General features: G+C 45.0%; 1 protein-coding gene across 1 annotated transcript; it reads right to left on the bottom strand.

Annotated features, from left to right (window-relative positions):
* Positions 1-5,356: 5,356 nt before the first annotated feature.
* F3 (coagulation factor III, tissue factor) lies at positions 5,357-16,181 on the bottom strand. Its single transcript, XM_060139541.1, has 6 exons — positions 15,919-16,181; positions 14,725-14,836; positions 10,657-10,847; positions 8,687-8,865; positions 7,676-7,835; positions 5,357-6,343 (listed from the first exon to the last, which is right to left on the bottom strand). The coding sequence occupies exons 1-6, from the start codon at positions 16,016-16,018 to the stop codon at positions 6,207-6,209; spliced, it is 879 nt and encodes a 292-aa protein (XP_059995524.1). The 5' UTR covers positions 16,019-16,181; the 3' UTR covers positions 5,357-6,206.
* Between the last annotated feature and the right edge of the window lie 386 nt (positions 16,182-16,567).

The raw sequence follows: 16,567 nt of genomic DNA, 5'->3' as shown, positions 1-16,567 counted from the left end.
TCCAAAGAGAAGTGAGATTTATAATCCCATCCCTTGAACCTGTGAACTTCGTAACTTCTTGTGGTAAGTCAGGGGCTTGGGTGTTGATCAAGGAGAGACAAGATAAACTTTAAACACATAAACTTTATTTGGATGGCAGTTGGACAGGATTGCATGAGAGAGGAAGTCCTTCAACACGTGAGAACTGACAGAACTTAAGAAAAAATTAGTTCCAGAGATGGTGGCGTGAGACCACCGCCTATAAGTGGAATAGGACAAGGGGACTCCCAGGGGCAACAGGGAAATCAGAGAGGGGTTCATGTGTCTAGGTGATGTCCCTCAGCAGCAGTTGCTCTGAAGGACAAGCAGTGGTTTGGGGTCTTACAGCTATAGGATTGTCTTATCTATGGTCAGCAGATGTTCAATACAATTTCATTGTATGTAAAGTAGGTATGTAAAGTAGGTAGGCTCTAATCGGCTAAAATTATGGTTTGGGACAATATTTAAAGCAGTCGATGTGTGAGGATTTGAGTTTGTCACAGGCGGGCTTTTAGCTAATGATCCTAGCCTGCTTTACAATGTTGTGTTAGTTTCTGCTGTACAGCAAAGCGAGTTAGTTATACACATATCCATTAGAAATTTAAATTTTAAACATAAATTAATTGGCCAAACTATTTAGCCAAAGATATTTTGCCAAATGGCTTTGAATTTGGGATGCTTAAGGCAGTACAAAACTCCAAGCTTTTTCAAACACATATTTATTTTTGGCATCATCCTATGTCCAAGACATTGTTTTGTGATCAAGCCTTCCGTCTTCCTGGAACACTGCTCACACTTTCTCCTCTCCCTTTCCTCCATCTGCCTGGTTAACTGTGTCCTTCAGCTGAGGTTTTAGGTAGCCCTTCCAAGTTAGATTGCCCCACGTGAGTTCCCAAAGCACCCTATACTTCCCCTATCATAATGATTACGTTCTATTATCATTATTGTTTAACATTTTACCCTGCAAATACATGAGCTCCATTTTATCATTATTGTTTGACATTTTACCCTGCAAATACATGAGCTGAGATTATACCTGTTGTATTTTATCAAATCCAAAATGCCTGGCACATAGTAGGTGCTTAATATTAGAATAAATGAATTGAATTCAAATGCATAAGCATGGTTCTTGCCAGAAAAATTACCATCTAGAAAGGGGCCATAACAGGTAAAGATCTGTACAATACTAAGGGTGGTAAGAAAGAATTGTGAGAATGCAGTAAGGAGGTAGGAAGAGTGCACTGGGAATATGGGAGAGGAAAGCTCCTGGGTGAGATCCAGGAATTATTATCCAGTCTTGAAGGATGGGTAGGTAGAAGCAGGGCACATGAATCAGTGAGATTGAGGCAGGAAAGCTTTTGGTCTTTAGAAAACTGTGGATTAAAGCAGAGGTCCTCAGAGTATTGTCTTAGTGAAATGTGTAGTATTTACAGTATGATCATGGCTCTGCTTTTACTTTTGGCATGGATTAATAACTTGCTAAAATTGAAGTTTAATAAATGGCAACTTCTTGTCAAGGCTGTGCAGTTCTATCCATTGGTGAGGTGTCTCTTCCCCTTCTCCACCTCACTTCCCCTACCCTGCCCTTGTGAAATCAGAAGAGTGGGCTAAATGATTGGGGAAAGCACAGAGCTTCAATGTGCATATAAATCACCTGGAAAATGCAGATTCTGGTTCAGTAGGTCGGGGGTGGGGTCCGAGAATTTCCATCTCTAACTACCTCTCAAGTGATGCTCAAACGCTGTCCCAAGACCACACTTTAAGTAGCAGGATCTGGGGTGGAGCTCTAGCTGTGGACTAAAGAGACCATCACAGGTGGAGTTGCAGCAACTTGGAGGAGGTTCTCTGGTTCAGTGATTCTGGCCACTCCCCCCACCATGTTCCTTCATTCTTAATCATTTACAGGTGTTTTGGGTTTTATTTACTATTCCTTTGCTTTTGCAATCCAGTTCATGAATTCTGGTTAAGTTGCTATCCTCCTCAGGAACTGAAGGTGGCACCGCAATCTTAGTCATTAAAGGACACTTCCACCCTAAATGCCGTTATGCAGAGGAGAAGCATTTTCCTGCCCCTCTGAATGTTTCTTATTCTCTGGCCTGATACATGCTTAGAGAAGACAAGTTTCTTTGCAGATGGAGCATAGTTTTCCAGGGATTTTTGAAAATCAGGCTGGATTAAGATTATGTGAAAACTTTTTTCTTAAAGCTTTTTTAGAACCCTGTTTTAAATGTTTATTAAATTTTGTATATTCAAGATGAATTGCAATTTCTGTTACAAAATTCCTGGATTGTTTTGAAGTATTTTCGTTTCTCCCAGAGAAAGTGTTGCCTTTCAGCTGTTAATTATTCATGCTCTGTCTAATGAATACATAATCATGGAATTTAGGCTAAAAGAGATTGAAGAGCTTTCAACCAATTAGCTCACTTGACAAAAGAGAAAACAGGCTCCCCAATTTTGCTGAAGTTCTCTTGAAAGAGTTTCGGTACGTTGCAACAGAAAAAATCCTAACAGACCCATATATGACAGACCTTCCAGTGCAGCTAAAGACAGAGGATCTTGTCTATGCTCTATGTATTCTTAATTTGATTTTGGCTTCACAGCAAGCTGCTTTCTGACCTCTCCCAGGACTAGGAATGCCCCATTTGTGTCTAGAGCTACTTGTAGTCTCTCATTGCAGTAGATTATAGATTAAGCCAGTGGTTCTGAAACTTTACTGGGCATTAGAATCACTTGAAGGGCTTCTTGTTAAAATGCAGATTTCTAATTCAGTAAGTCTGAGGTCAGGGTTGTGAATTTGAATTTCTAACAAGCTCTCAGGTGATGCTAATTCTTATTCCATCACCTGAGATGCAGGACCACACTTTGAGAACCATCAGATTAAGCTAACATTGGGGCTACATGTTTCTTCATTATGTTCATCAAGAAAGAGAGCATCCCAACATTCCCACAAAGAGCGCTGAGATTCACCCTTCCTAGACCAAGTTAGGGCATGTGATTACCCCTAAACCAGTTTCTGCAGTCATGAGGAAGGAATGTGCTGAATGGCAAAGCCAGAATCACCTCTGTCTGCAGTTGAAAAGCAGGGCTGTGGGAAAGAAGAACTAGAGTCCACTATAAGTGTGTGGTATGAGTGAAAGTCACCTTGTAACCATCACAAAGCTTCTCAGGCAACCACCGAAGAAAAATAACACATGCTAAATACACGTGTCTTAGAACAGGTCAAAACTGCATTTGGTAATGAGTTTATTTACTATTTGATAGAATTGTTCCTTTGTTTGAGACAAGTCCTTAGGTTATTGGCTCTCAGCTGTAACTAAGGTAAAATGTCTTTGGATTTCACAAGTATTAGTCTCTTATATGTAAGTCAAACTTGGTTAATAATTTAAGATGGTAAAAATCTGTCTTCAAAGCATGAACGTTTAGTTTACTAACAATTAGCTTTATGGGATACTTTTAAAGACCAGGATAAATAATGAAGTATAATTTGGCCCACTGGAGGGCAGTAGTTTCTGGATACCAGCCAACAATTTAGAGTATGGTTTTCTGCTCCAGTGCTAATTACGATGTTGATTTGAGCAGCAGCTCTTTAGTCTCAGCGATAAGGGGGGGGGGGGTGGAAACCTGAGTCGTGGTTAAAATGTGCAATATTGAAGCTTCCCGATCATTGCAGTGCAGCCTCGTTTGGATCTGTAATGAATTCCTTCCCTGTGAACAGCCAGACACCTCATTACTACCCAGACCTGCTTTCACTCTGCCAGTACTTTCTTTAGTGGGACCATTCAAGTTCCTTAGGTTATGAGGCCATGGAATTGCATAATGCTGTACTTATTCCTAGCCGAGAATAGAGCAGCCTGATGGAACCACCCAGTCAGATACCCTCTCTGGGAGCTTGTTCTACCCCCATGCACTAAGCTCTTTGTCCTGGATAGCCCCATGTGAGCAGGAATTCAAGATAACAGCCAAAGCATACTTCTTTGGGGACATGCTCCCATGCCAACCTCTCTTTTGTTGACTCTGCTGCAAATGCACGCCCTCTTTCTCTGGCTTGAATGCCACTCCAGCATTGACACAGACTGGCAAACAACCCATCAGAACCAGCCAATAAACCAACCACTGGTCTGTTTCCCTTAATTTCTCAAAAATATTTTTTCTTTTTTTTTTTTCAGGCTGCCATCTTTCTGAGGACCTGAAAGGTTGTTTGGCCCCATTCTTTCTAAGAATATGGTGTTATACCTAACATTTCATGTTTAGATTTTTATTGACAATGCTTTGAACTCTTTGGAGCAAAGGAACAAAATGCACTTAATTCATGAACAGCTGGACAGTGAGCTGAGTCTTGGCTTTCAGTGCTTGCTAAGTGTCTCCTTGGCGGGACCATGTCCAAGGGGGGGTGGCCTCTGGAAGCCTTTCTCAGGCCGCACTGGCCCAGCCTTCCACAACAGGAGGCAAACACGGCTGGGCTCAACCAGGTGCCAGGAGCCTCATTTTCATCTCTACTTAGAATCCTCTTTCAGTGCAGTTGTGAGATCAAGACTGTTCTGCTAGATTTTATTTGCATTTGAATGGAGAACTCACTATTTCTACATTCTAGACGAAGTGAAGTAGTTCGACTCAGCCACGTCTAAGAGCCCACTGGCACGGTCACCCTCAAGGAGCAGCAGACGGTGAGCCCATCCTGTCCACAAAGAGCTCTCAACCTAGTTTGCTTCTAATAACTCTAGAAACTCCACTTCTCTCTCTCCTTATCTTACATTGTCCTTTTATCAAATTTTCTTTCAATAATCTGAAGAATTTTTCTTCTGTTCTCCTCTCCAACCCTCATCTGCAACTCAAACTGATGCCCATGGGAAGCTCTCTCTCCCGCTAAGGCTGCAGTAGATGGTATAAGATCCTCCCTCCCCTGGAAACCATACACCCCTGCCCGTTGCTGTGTGACTCGTGGTGCCTCCCGGCAGGCAGAGTGTTATCAGGCTTGGTCATATGTCTTGCTTAGGCCAGTGGCATGTGACCAGAAGTGACACTGAGCCACTCTGGAGTGGAAGTTTTAGGAGGAGGCTTACACCTTGAAGACATGGCTGCCCGTTCTACTAGTTCTTTGCTTTTCCCTCTGCCCTGATCCAAATAGGGGCTTCACCTTTGGTTTTGGTCCTAGAATGAGAAGACATTAAGAAGAGCCGTAGTCAATCCACAGCCACCAAACTGTAAGTGTAATGTAAAGATACCATTGTCATAAGCCACTGAGAATTCCAGGGTCATTTGTTACTGCAGCAGAGCCAACTAATACAAAGGCCAAACCATAAATAATAACTAAATAAGATAAATAAGATATAATAAATAGTCACAATTCCCAGTTACCTTTATTTATATAAAAGTATATTAAATAAATAATCTCAATATATACAAACAATATTACCTCTATAAATAGAAAATCCCCATATATAAAACCTTTTTTCAAATTATAAATATGTACAATGTTGACCATAAAGTGTGAAGTACCTTAAATCTTAAACTCTATGTAATTGGTTGGTATAGTAGTCTTATAAAAATACAGCTATCTGTCAAGTGTTTCATCAACAGCATTTAAGTCAGTTAAAGTGCTAAACTGTAATGCATGTTACGAATGTGCCCCAAATACAAGTCTTCTGCTTTTAACACATTCATATAAATGTTTGCTAATTGTTTCGAACCTCCAAAAGTACTCAAAAAAAAAAAAAACCCTAAACACCATATTACAAAAGGACAGACATACGTTAGAAAGTCCACCCAGTTTCCATTTTACTCTCCCACATGGTTTGAAGTCGGCCTCTCAAAAGTTCTCCAAAAATCCACCCAGGATTTTTTAGGGCATTTGCTCATTTGTTTTTCCTTAGATGATCTGGCTTCAACTTGAGTGTAGAAAATATACAGTCTAGAGCATGATATGTGCAAAAGGTGCTGCAGCATTAAAATAGAAATTTAAAAAACTTGGAATTGGTTGTACCGCTCATTACGTCCCAAAGTGTCTAATGCTGATGTTGAAACCAGAATGCTAATCGTGAGAACAGGTCAGATAAGAGCTTTCTTTGAGCCCAAGGGTCTCTAAGCTTCAAACACTCATTTGTGTTTCCATGTATTCTACTGCCTTAAATGTTCTTGGTCACAGTGCAACACGAGTTCTGCAGAGTTGGCAGATCCAAGAGCAGGATCTTTCATGCAACATTGAGGGGCAAGCTCTCCTTCCCACTTCGCCCTGCTCTCGCCTTCCTGCACTTATACAGAGACACAGACAGGACGATGATGAAGATGATGACCACAAGCATCACTGCTACAACGATGAAGGGCATTTCTGAAAAATAAAAGGTACCAAGTCAACTCAGAGAGAGAGCTTGAATCCCATTTATCAGTGGGCAGAACTGAAGGCATAACCCCAAATTACACCATCCTGCTTTTGCGTAACTTGAAATTTCTTTCCTGCGCTCGTTCCACCACAACACATTTCGATTAGGAAAGAATCTGTCAAACCCTAGATGTTTGCGGGCAATTGACAATGGTGAAAACGATTTAATAAACTGGATAATGCTCACAGTCTAGAAAGATGCATGAAGACGGAAGCAAGAACGGCTGTTAGAAACAAGTGGCTGAAAATGATGCTGAGTTTGGTGGCAACGATTATAGAAGCTGAACTCTCAGTGCAGAGATACAGAGCACTACCAACATTCAAGTAAAGAAGAGATGGTAACTGGTTGGGGCAATAAGAAGGCTTCCTGGTGGAGGTGGCATTTGAAATGATTCTCAAAGGACCCAATTCAGCAGATAGAGAAGAGGCAGGGGAAGCAGCGATCTAGGTGTGCATGAAGTCAGAGAGCAGCGGAACTCAAGCTGGCTTTAGGAGGATGGACCTGAGGGCTGTGGGTATGAGGGCCCAGACGGTGCAGAACCAGAGGGAAAGAGAGCCCTTTCCTTCTGTCAGTGTCAATAAACAGGAGGGAATTTTAGAAGTGTTTTTAAAAGGCTTAAATTACATCTTAACAAGGCACTAGGTCATTATTGCTATCCTTTGACTTTTTGTTCCCAAAAGTACTCAGAGCACTACCCGCTCAAGCCTGGTGGGAGATTCCTGGGCTCTCACCCTCATGCACGTGTCTGAGCCTCCGTGGCATCTCCAGATAAGATCCACTCCTCACTTGGTGTCAGGGCCCTGGTGTGGCACATAATGTACACACACACGTGCCGGCCAGGGACACACACATGCACGTGGTATACCTGATAGACTCAGTCCCTTCCCTTCGTGGGTTAAAACCTCTGTGGCAACAGCCCCCAGTAGGTGCTCATAAATGTGCATCAGGTGCTGCTGCACCTGGTCCAGAAGCTCCCCCCCAAGCTCCCCAAATCAGAATTTAAGTATGAAGAAATGCTCAGAGAAATCTGCATTTGATGCTAAATCCTAAACATGTACCATGGGCCCAGGGCTCAGCAGAGAGCTTAGCGCATGGTGCGTGCTCAGAAAAACACTTGCTAATACAAGGGAACAACATAGAAACATCTCTAAATGCCTAAAATTATAAGTACCCCCAAAACCACAAAAAACCGAGGCAGTTTTCCCCTGAAGAAAGTACATCCTCGTCCTGGAAGGCACCCCTCCCTCCCTCCCAGGTGGATCAGGGGTAGAGCCACTCACCCGTGGACAGAACTTTCTCTTGGCTGGTACACTCGATGGGACTTTCTGGACTCTTCTGGTTAGCTCTTCGTGATGAAATCACTGCTTGAACATTGAAACAGTAGTTTTCTCCTTCATCCACATCAATCAGAAACTCATCAGTGTTCGTCGTGGCCTTTTTCTGTTAAAAGATAGAGTCCTTTATTCATCTGGGCTCCGTGAATTCTGCCCCCTTTACTAAGTCACTGTGGTAGTTAAAGCCTACATGGACACATCTGACATAAAGGATTGGAAGTGAGTTGGCTCACCAAGTTCCCCCGATAACTGCTAAGGATGTTTTTTCCCCAAGGATGAAGATATCCAGTTTGGGCACATCCAACCCAGTTGTTAGCCCCTTTAGAAGATATCTGGGGCTTCCCTGGTGGTGCAGTGGTTGAGAATCTGCCTGCCAATGCAGGGGACATGGGTTCGAGCCCTGGTCCGGGAAGATCCCACATGCCGCGGAGCAACTAGGCCCGTGAGCCACAACTACTGAGCCTGCACGTCTGGAGCCTGTGCTCCGCAACAAGAGAGGCCACGGTAGCGAGAGGCCCACGCACCGTGATGAAGAGTGGCCCCCGCTCGCCGCAACTAGAGAGTGCCCACACACAGAAATGAAGACCCAACACAGCCAAAAATTAATTAATTAATTAAAAAAAGATATCTGCAGTAAAGGAAAATAGGAATGAAGTATTAACTGTTGAATGGAAAACAAATCTTGTCTCTGGGATCCTCCGTAGAGGAAGAAATGAGGAAGCTGGTGGGAACCTTGGAGATGACTGGTCCAGCCCCCTGGCTGAGGAACCTGAGTATCTGAGGAGGCCCTGACCAAGGCAGCTGGAAGTCACAGGTAAAACCAGGACAGCGGCCCCTCCCACTCCGCCACCCTGTCCTCTCAACCACCCGCTCTGATATTTGAGTTGGAAAAGAAGTAGGCTGTAAAATCAAGGATCTACAATTTAAAACGAGTCATAAAAACAAGAGAGCGCTCACCTTTCCTGTACTTGAAGCTCTCCAATAATAAAGTATATAATTCAGGTCCTTGCCAAAAACGTCGCGGAGGCTTAGGAATGTGCCGCTCACTCTGACTAAGGTACGTGCATCTTGTACGGTCACATTCAGTTCTGTCCCAACTTGTTCAAAACTCCGAACTGTTGGCTGTCCAAGGTTTGCTAAAACACAGAAAATGAGCTTTGTTGGAATCAAAGAATTCTAGACAACGTAGAATCCCATTAATCACGGTTAATAACAACTTGGTCATCCCTCATGAAACAGCTCATAGAACCAACTCCCTAGCCCCAGAGCTGGGCCCCGAGACGTTCTACAGCAGTGCTGTCCAGCGGAAATGTAGTGGGAGCCACAGATGTCACGTTAAGTTTCCTTGGAGTCACATTAGAAAACGTAAAAAGGAACAGGTGAAGTTAATCTTAATAATATATTTCTTTTAACCCCATATGGCTAGAATATTATCATTTTAACATTTAATCAATATAAAAACTTTTGGAGATCTTTCTCAAAATCCAGCGTGTATTCTACACTTAGGGCATTAGCCATATCTCAGGTGCTCAGCAGCCACATGTGGTTAACCAACTGCATAAGGTTCCAGATCTTACATACAATAAAGTAGAGGCTGTGGGAAAGCCCAAGAAATGTCTGTCCTTGGTACCTCAAGGAACCAGTTTTAACCACTAGGTCTCTTTGATGGCTCGATTATCTCATGTGCTTTGGTTGAAGGACAGTAAAACAAATCCCAATAACTTAACAGGAACTATGTGCAAGTATGTGTGTGTGTGAGCACATAAATAAATAAATAAACTATTTTCCCTCTTGCACCGAAAAAGGATTTGCAGTGGCTGATAAAAAACTCAAGAACTATAAAAAGGAATCATGAGGATGCTGCCAGTGGAGGGAGAATAAATGTCAGTGACCCTGCAGGCGGCTGTGGGCAGGGTTGCTACTCTAGCTAAGTGCTGGGAGAGGCACACAGGTAGAAGCACTAGGGGAGTTTGAAGGCGGGCTCTGGCACACGGGGGCTCAGGGCAGGCAGCCAGATTCACCTGGGGTGAGGCTGGGCCTATTTCCACCCTCAAAGTAGGTGCTAAGGGAAAAGGCAGCTGCCTGTCCCTCTGGCCCCTTCTCTCCATCCCTGCTTTGAGAAACTCCCCTCTGGGTGTCAGAAGGGTAAATATAAAAGCACCAATAACACAGCACTTTCATTCCAAGTCTTCTTGCTAGAGCAGCTGACTTCACTCTTCTCAATGTGCTACATGTGTTTATTTAAAATACCTAGTTCAGAACCATAGCCGTGACAAAAAATTTACGTCTCCTACTTGGCAGGAATCCTCTGCTCTCCCTTAGTAGACGCTCAAGTCAGTTTACTGGGCCAAAGGCTGGGGAGAAAAGCATTCTGCGTTTTCAAGACCAGCATGAAGGAAGCAGGATGGGAGCTGGCCCGGCAAGTGGCAGCACATCACAGGACTCAGGTCATGGTCAAGCGATTAGAAAGGTCAGCAAGCCCGATGATGAGATTGGAGGGAGACGGAACTCTCCCCATGGACTCGTGACCATCTGTGAAAAACCCTCATCTGGGACTTCTGAAAATTCAGAAGTGAGGTATATAGAATCTCCTAAATATATATGGGGAAATACTGGAACCCCAGGCTTGGTGAATTTCTTACTCCCTGCCCCTCATCCAGCCAGTTACTGGTAGGGTCTGGGGACAGACTGGTGGAGAAACCTACTTGATGACATTGTTATCAACTCCAAAGTTCACGTTCCGTGAACCTCCTGCCACATCTGGAATGAGCGAAGAGGCCTGTGGCACTTACCAGTTTCTGAGAAAGAAGATGTGTTTATGGATAAATATTTTTTTATGTCATGGCTCCTAAGGGTCACAAGCCCACAAGAATATTCAGAAGTTTTTAAAAGAAGAATGAATGGTTACTACAAACCGAGCTACTTACTCTCTAAGTAAGGTGTGAACTCCGGGGAGTTGGTAAACGGAGGCTCCCCAGTAGAACCGATGGCATCCAATGGGTAGGAAAAGACCCGGGCCAAGTATGTCTCTTTCACGTTTTTCACGATCTCATCGGTGACGTCACACTCTGTGTCCGTTGTGTAGAAGCATTTGTTTTTCCAATTTCCTAATCTAGAGCTGAAGGAAGAGAAATGGAACATTATTGATTTGCATCCAACAAGACAAACTGGTTTCTGGCTGGGGTGCCTTGTTACAATAGCAGCTTCCCACAAGCGATCCCGAGGAGGCGTTTGGTACGCTGAGCACTTCAGATGAGTTTGAATCCTCACAGCAACCTGCGGGTGGCTCTGTAATTGTTCTTACAGATAAGGCAATGGAGGCAAAGGGAGACTGGGTGACCAGCTCCACGTCACACAGCTGGATTTTGAGCCAGACAGCAATTTGACTACTGGGTCTGTGCTCTGAACCGTTTTGTTACATATCTTCCTTAAAATGTAGATGATTTGTCATGACTATGTGGGATAAAGGGCAATTTTCCATCAAGACCCAATTATTTATTACAGTCCACTTATTATATTCTGTTTACCACATTCTATGTTCTATGTAATATATTCTATCCTATTACATTCTATTGTGACCATTCTTGGTGTGGTTATTTAACAGTTATTGAATCTACTATAAGCCAGGCACTGTACTGGACCCTCAGCCATGTTACTTTGTTTGGTATAATCCTTCCAAGAAGGTATTGGATCTTCCTCACATATGAGGACCCTGAAGCACAGAGCTGCTAGGTAACTTGTACAAGGTCTCACAGCTTATGTGGTGAGAGCTGGGTCTGTTCCTCTCATTATACGACATGCCTCCCTCACTTTCACAAGATGTGCTGTCAAAAACTATAGAGCAACAACACAGGTGGTTATCTGTCAAAGTCTGAGACTAAGAGACCTGACGAAAGACAGAGCTTTCTTTTGTAAGATGTCATTGAAGAGGAAATGATTTAAAGTACTGCCAAAAATGAAAGTATCCTGAAATGATATAAAGAGCTTCTAAAAATGAAATTATTCTACAGAACCAAGACAATTCCTAGACAAATGTCACTGAAGCTGGATCCACACACATCTGTCCCACATAAGTTGACAGCTACCCTGACCTTCCCCATCATCAACCACTAGCGTTCCCTACCCTTCATTCAAGGCCACGTTCCAATCCCACCTTCTGCAGGAATCTCCAGATCTCCTTGCTCAGAATTTATCCTTCCCTTCCCCATCCCCCAGCACTGACATCTCATTAAAGCACTTAAGGTGAGGGTGGTACCAGGGCTCCACGCCCTTGTGCTCCCCCATCACGCAGTGGGGCTTTAGGGCTTGCACATGGCCAGGCCTTGCTGGATACTAGATGGTTTACATTTCCAGGTGGAACCGGGGAAAACAAGCTGCCATATGGATTCAGTTGTCTAAATCCAGGCATGAGAACCATAAATAAGTATTTTTTTAAAAGTCTGAACTAAGTAATCGGGCTAAGAGGGTGTGAGTAAACACACTCTTGGTCCTTAAATTCACAGATAAAGATTGATACAGAAATATCAGTTTACATACTCTTAGATTTCTCTAATTTTCTGTGATAAAAGTAGAGATGCAGTCTTAATTCCAGAATGACCAGAATGCATTTTTTTAAATTACATCATTTCTATTTTAAAAAGTGAATGAGAACCTGATGATTCTTCTCCACTGCTATGGCAAACAAATGGTTCAGATAACAGGAGCAACACTGCTGGGTGCTGAGGCTATACTCTGCCTGAGAGATAGCATTTGGTTCCTTCCAGCTCACAGTAGCAACCACAGTCCTCTGACAAAATTTAGCACAAGCAACTAAATCATCAAAAGTAATAAAGCCATGAAGTGCTGTGAACAGGTTAGGAAGGGGCAATTCTGCAGTTCATTTCCTCTGAATGCTATAATCAGCATGAACAATATAAACGCCTCCAAGGTTCCTCTGGGTATTGCAAAATCTCCTGATTTGGAAATAATAAAAGTTCCGCCTGAACTTCTAAAAAATCCCAACAGAATCCAGACTCTCCAATTAAGAAGCAAGTTGTTTTCTACAAGCTTGGGGAGTTAGTTCTGTTTTAGAATTCAGAACGTTTCATGGAATCAATACTACAAGGGATGGTCGGTGCTAAGGCTTGAGCCAGTAACACTTTGCAACCACCGGTGAACATTTCCAAAGGGGGAAAAGGCAGTTGGCGCTCCAAGGAGGGGCTTCAGACACAGCAGCGGCACCCTGTGTTTGAGGACTGGCTGGTGGTGAGGTGGGTGGGTCAGGAGGAGCAGCAGGTTAAGACGCTTTCTCTAGGGAAAGAAACCGGGAGGGAGGAAGGCGCACTGAGGAGACCAGTGGGAATGACTTTCTTTCCTCCTCCCGGCTTTGGAGCCCCACATCAGACCCGGGGGAGACCCACTGAGGGGTGGTGGTGCGCGTCGCTGGGTAGACCGTGGTACCCGACCCTGCTGGGCGAGCCCCATCAGCGCAGTCATGAATAAGTCCCTCACCTTCCCAGGGCCAGTTTCCTCTTCTATAAAATGATTGCTACGGTCCCTTCACCCAGGAATCCCATTTACCCGTGGGCTGGTCGCCGAAGAGTGCGGATCTCCGGCAGGGGCGAGGGACTGCTCACACGTCCTCCAGCACAGGTGTGGAGACGGCCGGTGCGGCGGGAACCACCCCCAGCCCGGGTCCGCGGGCGCCCCCAAGAGGCAGCTCTGCACTAGGATGTTTGCACAAGGGGACTGCGTCCACTTATGTAACAACAGCCATGCAAAGTCCAAGAACTTTGAGTTGACAAAGGCTTATGTTTCAAAAGCTGGTAACTCAGAAATATGTTTCCTCGTGTTCACCAAACTTAATATATTTCGGAGGTAAGCATTCCTCCTAAAATCTTATTTTCACTACCCAGAAGGAAAGCATCTACTAAGGTAAACTTCAGCTCTGTATCAGTGGAATTACTAACTCTCAACCAGTAGAATCTGATTTGACAAGTTTGACCATAATAGTAATTATTACCTCGAGTTATGAAATTCCTTTAAATCTTTCTATGTATCTATACAAGCATGCATGCACACACAAATTCTCTTCCGTGTTGCCTTGGCAATTGTTGTCATGAAGTTGATTTTGGAAAAAAAAAAACAAACAAAAAACCACCTAAAAGCCCCACTCCATACTTAGCAGCTGCATTCCAAATGCTACAAAAGGCTTGGCACAAGCTAAACAAAATGGCAAAGCACCTTTAATTTTAGCCAGCGATACTTTTGTGCCTTTTACAAGCAGTGTTAATTTCCACAGCTGCTCTCCTCTACTTAATAAGAGCTCTACCAAGCTTCCTAGAACATTTCAGAAACCAAAAACTTGCTAAGAATATGGTGACGACCATCAAAAAGAGGACATTGAGACTGAATATGCTGAATTAGGGGCTCTTGGGGACAGCTGCCAATCGGGGATGGGGACGGATGAGCAGAGCAGCCCTGACAGCTCAGGGTGCAGACAGAGGAGTATTCCATTCCCGCTCAGTGAGTCATGAATTTGACCCCCTCCAAGATCATGTATGCAACCGAATTTTGAATCATGAATCCAAAGATTAATGAATCAAACACTGTTTAAAGGCAATGTATACATCCAAACTCCTCCCCACCTCTTCTCTAACATGTTAAATCCCGCTACCAGTCTAGACAGCACGGAAAAAAGCTGTGTACTTAGATGAGATGAATTATCAGCGATCAGTGCCACCGTGGCTTGCTCAAGAAGGTTCTCCTATCCATAGCTTATACTCCACTTACAAATTTCCCCATCATCTCCAAAAACAATTAAAATGTTCTATCAGTTTAAGGTCTGGAAATGTTGCAGGCTTGACAGAGTATGGCTCTGGCCAGCAAATTATGATGAATGCCCTCTTCTTTGTTATCTGTTAAATAATCTCATCCATCAATCAGCTTTAAAGACATTTATATTCAGCACAGGAAACAGCAAAAATCTTATTTTTCTTTTTTGGTACCTGGCTTACCTTATCTGAACAGTGTAGACATGATTGATGGGTTTGGGTTCCCACTCCAAAATGGTCTTGAAATTAGTTGACTTCCAAGTTAAATTATATGCTACTACTACATCTGTAGTGCCTTTAAACAACAGAGAAACAGCTATTAATGTTTACATGAACTTCTCAGCACACGATTTCATGTTGATGGTATAAAACAGCTTCCCACTCCCCAACACCATCATAAACCTCACATTAATATTTTTCCAATCACAAAAGCTTTAACTGAATTATAAGAAAAAATCTGCAATTTTTTCCTAAACCCAGAATTTCCTCATGGCAAGATTGACCGGGTAATCTGAGGAAACACACAAGGATCTTGAAACCCTTGTTTGAAATTATTCATGGGGGAAGCCCTGTGATAATGACCTGGAAGCACAGCCCAGGAGCCATCAGTGGCCCAGGGTGTCCACGGCCCAACTCGGGAAGGGCAGGACTCCAGGTTCAACTTAGCAGGGAAAGCCGGCTAGGAAGGGTTTTCCATAAATTACGTTAAAGGACAAAGCCCACATGTGTAAGAAGAGTTAGGACTGCATCCAATAAAAAACCCAAACCTTGACTTTTTTCATTTGTATCTAAAATGTCTCTATACTGAAACTTCCACAGACAACCATGCAGCCGTTAAGCCTGTTAACACCGTCGGATGTATTCGGTTAGGATGCCTTAGTGTTAAGGTCTGCCTGGCCAGTTCTCAGCAGATCAGCCTCTGCCCTGCCCGCACACAGAACAGGCTTACAGGGCATGCACAATGTGGTGCCTGCTCCAGTCCAAGCGACATTTTGCAGGGACTGCCTCTAACGCAATCTAAAACACAGACGATCAAGATAAGACCGAGAGCCGCTTTTTATTATGGAAAGTGCATATATAATGAAGGATAACATTCAAACATTGCACGCCGACCCGTGCAGGTGAGGAGCCACGTCCCACCACCTTCAAGGTGTCGGCTCCCTGGGAAGCTCTTTTCCTAAACTTCAAGCGAGAGCCCCGAACGCACTTAGGCAACGCTGTACGCCACGAGCAAGCATCTCTAGCAGAAGGGGCGGCGGGTCCCGGGCGGGTGGCACCTCAGGGCGGCAGGGCGAGCCTGCTGCCAGCCAGGACTGTCCTCCCTCTTCCCGGTGGCGGGCCCCAGGGTTCGGGGGTGGGGGGGAGGGTGCTACTCACCTGTGGCTCCGGCCACTCGGGCCAGGACACAGCCGAATAGGAGCGCCCGAGCGACGGCGGCCTCGTAGCAGGGTACCCGGGGCCCGGTGGGGGTCGCCATGTTCACGGGCTGACGGCGAGGTCGGGAGGATTCCTTGCGCCCCGGAGGCTGGGGAGGCGGGGAGGCTGCTGAGGTTGGACTGGAGGCGCCTGGGGCTGCGGGATGGAGCAGGAGGGGCGCGAGGAACCCCGAGTCTGTGGGAGCCCGTGCCCGGCGCGCTTTAAAGAGCCCCTCGCACGCCCGCGCCTCCGCAGGCCCTACGGCCGCCCCCGCCCCTCCTCCCGACTCCCCGCCCCCAGCCAGGCTCCAGCAGCCTCCCTGGGCTGCTTCTGGCGAATCCACACCCCGGCCCCGCCTCCTCCCAGTAGGAAACTCCGAAACCCTGCACGGGCTGATTCACCCGTGATTCAATCGGCCGTCAAGCGCGAGTGTCCTTCGGCCAGTGGCGGCTCCAGGTGCTGAGGGGAACCAGGGTCCCAGCCGCCCAGACCCCCTGACTCCCAGCTCTGGCCCTCAGGCCACCGACCCAGATGTCCGCCTGAATGGGCGGCAGGTCTGTTGGGAAGGAAAAGGTGGCGGTTGGAAGGAGTTCGAGGTGGAGGAGAGGGA

The sequence above is a fragment of the Lagenorhynchus albirostris genome, chromosome 2, assembly GCF_949774975.1.
Source record: "Lagenorhynchus albirostris chromosome 2, mLagAlb1.1, whole genome shotgun sequence".
In the NCBI taxonomy this organism is placed as follows: domain Eukaryota; kingdom Metazoa; phylum Chordata; class Mammalia; order Artiodactyla; family Delphinidae; genus Lagenorhynchus; species Lagenorhynchus albirostris.
Note: the sequence above shows the minus strand (reverse complement) of the source record. Positions and strands in the feature narration are given on the sequence as shown.